Here is a 6,227-nt window from a genome sequence, read left to right on the forward strand (position 1 = left end):
ATGCACATAAGAAGTACACACACCTTTCTCAGGAGGGTTATGAGCTCAAAACCAACCTGGGCAAGATCCTGTCTCCAAAAGAGAGAGAGAGAGAGAGAGAGAGAGAGAGAGAGAGAGAGAGAGAGAGAGAATCCTAAAAACACAAAATATAAACCTCAACCAGGGGTTTAAGAGGTCAATGTTAGGCAGATGTGGCAGTGCTTACCTTTAATTCCAGCAATCACATGGGAGAGAGGCACAGAGACCTCTGTGAGTTCAAGGCTAGCCTGGTCTACTTAGTTCCAGGACAGCCAGGGCTGTGTAGAAAGAACCTGTAACAGAAAAAAAAAAAAAAAAAAAAAAAGTCAAGTTGATGGACGCCTACAACAGCAGAAGCTCGGGTTCAGAGACTGGTTCAAGAGAAGCCACGAAGCAAATAAAGGATGGGGCAGGACAAAGACAGGGCAGGGTCACAACGGTCAGTGGTCTGAGGTCTGGCTTGTCGAGACACTGACTGTGAGTACGGCTCTTAACTATACATTGAAGTCCCCAATGTGACAGGGGGACACAAGGCTGACTGTGGAGGTCTGATTGAGAGGCCATGTGACCCTCTCCCTAGTCATACTTTCCTTTGGCTATCACATGACTTGTGACCTTAAGAAGATCACTAAGAAAGGGACCAGGCTGAGCCAGGTTGCTGACCAGGATCTTATCCTCTTGCCAAAATATACACTTCCCCATGACACAAACACACAGCCTCAGCAAGTTCCAAGACATGTCCTGGGAGGGGCCTGGAGAGGCTCAGACATGGGACCCTCCCTGCCCATTGAGCTGCCCAGGGCAGTTATAAAAGGGGACCAAGCTGGGTAGGAGCACCTGCCGCCATTACCATGAAGCTCGCTGGTGCTCTGGTGCTCCTCGGGGCCGCCCTGCTCCTGACTTCAGGGGGAGGTGGGTATTACTGTGTGGGGGTCAGGGATGCAGGTTCTCCAGGCTCTCACACCCTCCATCCCCTGGGGTGTGCTGATGCCTGTCTTTCAGGTTAGTGTCACCTTGTCTTTGTGTTCCAGATTGTGGCATTTGCCCAGCTATAAAAGAAAAGGCTCGACTATTTTTTCTTGAGGATGAAAAAGCGTATCTTGACTACGTGGAGAAATACCAAGATAGCACTCTCGTACTGAAAAATGCTCAAAAAATCAAAAAATGTGTCGATAACACGTTTTCAGCCGAAGACAAGCAAAATGCATTCCAGTTCATTGTGAGTCTCTATGAGTCTGTCTAGGGGCGGGGCTTGTGCTCCTCCCCACCACTGAAGCTTCTCTGAGAATCCAGAAACGTGACACCCCTGACTGAGGATGTCAGGAGGATGGAGCAGGAAGGGACTCTCAGGCTGCCTGAGCTTGGCCTGGCTGCTCAGCTCAGCTAAGCCACACTAGATTCCTGCCTGAGTTTGGCCTCCATCACCCTTCCTGACACAGCCTCCCAGTGTAGCTGCACAGCACAGGGCCTGGCACCTGCTCCGGCCTGGGTCTTTATCCTAACTTTTCAAGCCTACCGCCCCAGCCCCAAAACACTCATCTGTTCTCCTGTTCTCTGTAACCTCCAAGGCCACTGTGTGGACACCAGGACTGACACACTTAAGGGTGGGATTAAAGTGAACCCCCTCTTGTCCCTAGAACTATTAGGATCAGACACTGCCTCAGCTGCAGATGTCTGAGGGCCATCATCATCATGTGACAGGAGTCAGCTCCTTTGTGAGGCCTCAGCTGCCCACAGGCTCACCTGGAGCCCATTTCTCATATGTGTGCCTATGGTGTCTCAGAAGCTGGCTCCTCCCAGCTGTCTGGATTGGAGGCTCTTTACAGAGCTTGTCTCTACAGGCTGGGGACCAGGCTCCCTGGGCCTGGTCAGACCCAAGAGCAACTGCTAACCGGCGGCAGGGCCTTCCACGATGTGTCCCCATGCATGGTTAATGGGGCATCAGGTCTCCTTTGCCTCTGAGGCCTCACTTGGCTTTCTCTTTGCAGGAAAAAATAGAAGCCAGCTCAATATGTTGATGGGTACATCTTTGGTGTCAAGGAAGCCACTTGACTGCTCACCTGCATAGATGCAACAAGCCCTTCCCCTCCCCCCAGGTGTCTAAAAACAGGAATCCAACAATAAAAGCCTTGCAACTCATAGGGAAGCCTGGATTTTTGGATTCGAGGTTGGGTCTGATTGGGTGGAAGGATATTGCAGGGACAGCCAGTGGGACTTTGATATACCACAGCTCAATTGTGGTGCTGCCAAAATGTCCTGCAGAATGCATTAGAGAATCATAAGAGACCACAATCACTACACCAGAGTGTCTGTCACTTCCATGGGACAGGGCCCACAGGGCACATACATGACCTCCCAGTCTGAACTTTCCAGGAACATGGAACTGAGTAAGGCCAGGGACACCAAGGATCTGTTGAGGACCACACAGGCTCTAAATAGTAGAATCTGTTCCTACTCCCCAGTGCTGGGGACATGGGCCAGTTGTCCAGTGTATGTGTGTCCCTGTGCTTCTCTTGGCCTCTGTGTCCCATCTAAAAGACAAAAATAAACCTACCTATCTCCAAGGCTGTCATGAGGCTTCCCGCCCCTCACAGTGAGCAGAAGTTCATCCTAGTAATCCATGTGGGACCTGGCCAGAACCAGAACTCAATTTGTCCGAATATCAACTACCCAGTTCTGAACCCAGTTACTTCCCCACTGGGTGTTACACAGAGTTGGGACCCAGGGTCCTAGAACTTTAGGATGTGTCCTGAGCCACTGTTCTGTGGACATGTCTGGAAGTCCTTTCCCACACCAGTCACCAAATAGTCACCTTGAGGCCAGACCTAAGGCCCTGTGCCTTACTGCTCCATCAGTGAGCCGTGTCCTCACATGGGTCCCAGGCTCACACCATCAGGCATACCCAGAAGAATATACACAGTTCCTCATGATGCAGAGGTTTATGAAAGGCCCAGGGGGTACAGGCTTTCTTGTTATAGGGCATGCTCTGAAAAGAGTAAAGTGTATTGTTCTTTTTTATAAGGCTGTGATAAAATAACCATGGCTGAATATTTATAAAGAAAATTCTCATAATTTTGAAGGCTCCAGGTCCAAAGTCCTACAGCCTCATTTTTTTGGCCTCTGTCAAGGACCCTCTCACCAGCAGAGAGACAGAAAATAGCATGAGTCACTGGGGACCTACTCACCCAGTCTATAGCAATTATCCCTTCCCATTGCAACATACCAGAGACCTAATCACCTTTCCAGTTGTCTCCTGCTTCTCAATCACATCATATCTTGAGACCCTACAATGGGAACTAAGTTTTCAGCACATGAACTCTTAGGAGACACAAGGAACCAGGTTCAAATCAAACAGCACAGGAGGAGGCCATATTGCATAGACTGGGGCCTGATGTTTGTGACCCAGGCCTCCAACTCAACAGTGTCTAGCCAGCGTTTGCTTCTGAAGGAGGCCTCCTGCCTTCTGGGAGCTAAGGGTGGTCTATGGACTATGAAGGTGCTGTGACCTAGGTCTCCTCGCTACACATGTGGGACACAGGAGGCTATTCTACCATGCTTCTTTCTACAGATTTAAAAAACAAAACAAAACAAAACAAAACATAGCTTCTTTGTCTGTTGCATAGCTCAGCACACAGTATGTGCAGGCTTTGGTCTTAATTAACTACAAAAACTAAGAATCCTGAGCTTCTCGGGAGATTGGCACCAGGTGGATTGGTAAGGCCTGGTCTTAAGCAGATAGTATCCTAACCCTCCATGAGACTGCCCGTGTCATATGTGAGAGCTCCAAGTCTGAGGAGGATGTGAGTAACAGTTTGTGCTCCCTAGAACACAGGTGCTCCTCTCCACACAGTCCTTTGGGGACTTGCTCCAGAGTGACATCAGCTACTGTCCCTTCAACTTTTTGGTTGCTTTCTCTGGCCTGTAGAGTCAGAAACACCTGGAGTCAGAAGGAATCAGGGCTATATGACCTTCCATATCTTTCTCTGTTTGACATCCAAGCCAACACACTGAGCTCCCTGCAGGCTGTGTGGTGGGCTCCAGCCCCCAGCTTTGGGAACTGCCATCCATGCTCGGGTGTTAGTGTTGCAGGTGTCTTTGAGTCATTTCTGCTCCTGCAAGTAACCCCAGTAGAACGCACTGGGTCACCAACCGGACTTCTGTGGTACCCATACTTTTGTCATCAACTCCCTATCTGGAGTGAATAAGTATTTGTTTACATCTTCACACAACAGCCAGTGAGATGGCTTGGTGGGTAAAAAGGTTCTTGCCACCCAGCCTGACAACCTGAATTTGATCCCCAGGATCATATGGTGGAAGGAGAGAACTTATTCCCTCAAGTTGTCCTTGAGCCTCCACACGTGCACCGTGCCATGCACAGACACACACATACACATACACATACATACACACTCAAACAGTATTTTCAAATGTAATCAAAATTTAAAGTGAGTGAGGTGCAGTGTGGTACACACACATTTAATTCCAGCACTTAGGAGACAGAGGCAGACATACCTCTGAAACTTAAAGACCAGCCTGGTCTACACTGTGAATTCCAGAACAGCCGGAACTACTGTTGTATAACAGCTTCCTCCAAGATTGAACTATTCCAGCCTGCAGGAAGTTCCTTAAGCAGGAAGGTAAACAACTGAAAACAGCTCTAGGAAATCCCTAAAACAGAGTCAGTATGCCAAAATAACCAAGAAAAGCTGAGAGTCCAATGGCCGAGCTACCTGCATTCTGTAAGGTGTGTTCCAGGATTCCCGGCTTTGTGGCAATGGTGGCGGCTGGGGTGGACTTTGATGATGCAGCTGTCTTTGAGTCAGTTCTGCTCCTGCAAGTAACCCCCACTCCTGTAAGTAACCCCAATAAAATTCATAGGTTCACCAAGTTGGATTTCTATACTTTGGTCTGTCATAGGTTCCCCAATCTGGGGTGAATACATGTTGTGTGCTGTATCTCACCAGGAAAGATTTTGTCAACAACAACTACATAGTGAGATTCTGACTCAATAAATAAATAAAGTGGGATCTCAAAGAGACAGTTTGCATATCCATGTTCATAGCCCAACAGTTTATAGGCACAAAAATATAGCAATAACTTAACCCAACATACCTGCAGAGGACAGGGGTTCGGTACCAGCACCCACAAGGCAGCTCACAGGCACACACTAGTCACATATATACATACACACAGGGAAACAAACACAAAAAAATGATTATGAATTAATCTTTTTTTAAAAATGGAGAAAGAAGCCACCCTCAGGGCGTTGGGCTAAGTGCAATGAGTCAGCCAGAGACTTGGCTTGTTCAGCTCCTGTGAGCAAGATCACTGGATTAGTGTTTCTCTCCACTGTGTGTCGAATACCTGATAGAGACAGCCTAGAGGGGGAAAGGTTCATCTGACCTCAGCCTCCAGAAGTGTCAGTCCAACAGAGCAAGGGATGGCACGGTGAGATGGCAGTAGGGTGATGATAGATCAGGGAGCAGAAAGAAGGGCATGCGGTGTCTCCTACTATATGATATGATGGAACTTAAATTGTGGGTTGTACTGAGAGACTGGTTTCTCTGTTTAGCCCTGGCTATCCTGGAACTTGCTCTGTGGCCCAGGCTGGCCTTGAGCTCTGTCTCTGCCTCCTGGCTATGGGATTAAAGGTGTTTGCCACTGCCATCTGACTCATCATTTGTCAACTGAGATGAAGAACCATACATAAAGGGGGACCCTTGGTTTCCCTGGTGCTTAGGCCTGCCAAATGATCCCACAAATATATATGTATTGTTCCAGAGGCTCATAAATTACAGGCCAGCCTGGGTTACTACAGAGGGAGACCCTGACTCAAAAAGAAATAAACAAGTAACAAAACCAAACAAAAGGCAGCCATGCCGGGCAATGGTGGTGCACGCCTTTAATCCCAGCACTTGGGAGGCAGAGGCAGGTGGATTTCTGAGTTCGAGGCCAGCCTGGTCTACAGAGTGAGTTCCAGGACAGCCAGGGCTATACAGAGAAACCCTGTCTCGAAAAATCAAAAACAAAAACAAACAAACAACAACAACAAAAAAAAGCAGCCACAACAGAACTAGCAGCGCTGTGGCTGACAGAATTCAGACAACAGCACTCAGACAGGAGGGTGCTGATGGTATTCCTGGCCAGGGCCATATGGAAAGCACAGGTTCAATGTCATCACTAGCTAGTTGCCAACTCTCTTCAGTACT

At 48.4% G+C, this 6,227-nt stretch overlaps 1 protein-coding gene across 1 annotated transcript; it reads left to right on the forward strand.

The window, feature by feature from the left end:
- Positions 1–816: 816 nt before the first annotated feature.
- On the forward strand, positions 817–2,157 carry LOC117694616 (major allergen I polypeptide chain 1-like). The gene is made up of 3 exons (XM_034485595.2): positions 817–930; positions 1,050–1,237; positions 2,007–2,157. The coding sequence occupies exons 1-3, from the start codon at positions 870–872 to the stop codon at positions 2,034–2,036; spliced, it is 279 nt and encodes a 92-aa protein (XP_034341486.1). The 5' UTR covers positions 817–869; the 3' UTR covers positions 2,037–2,157.
- The last annotated feature ends 4,070 nt before the right edge of the window (positions 2,158–6,227 follow it).

The sequence above is a fragment of the Arvicanthis niloticus genome, chromosome 1, assembly GCF_011762505.2.
Source record: "Arvicanthis niloticus isolate mArvNil1 chromosome 1, mArvNil1.pat.X, whole genome shotgun sequence".
In the NCBI taxonomy this organism is placed as follows: Eukaryota; Metazoa; Chordata; class Mammalia; order Rodentia; family Muridae; genus Arvicanthis; species Arvicanthis niloticus.

What these genes read in the sequence shown, in the direction of transcription:
- LOC117694616 (XM_034485595.2), top strand. Translation starts at nt 870, where the DNA reads ATGAAGCTCGCTGGTGCTCTGGTGCTCCTCGGGGCCGCCCTGCTCCTG. An exon ending in GCTCCTGACTTCAGGGGGAG is followed by an intron (nt 931 to 1,049) that starts GTGGGTATTACT and finishes TTTGTGTTCCAG; the next exon opens with ATTGTGGCATTTGCCCAGCT. An exon ending in AAAATGCATTCCAGTTCATT is followed by an intron (nt 1,238 to 2,006) that starts GTGAGTCTCTAT and finishes TTCTCTTTGCAG; the next exon opens with GAAAAAATAGAAGCCAGCTC.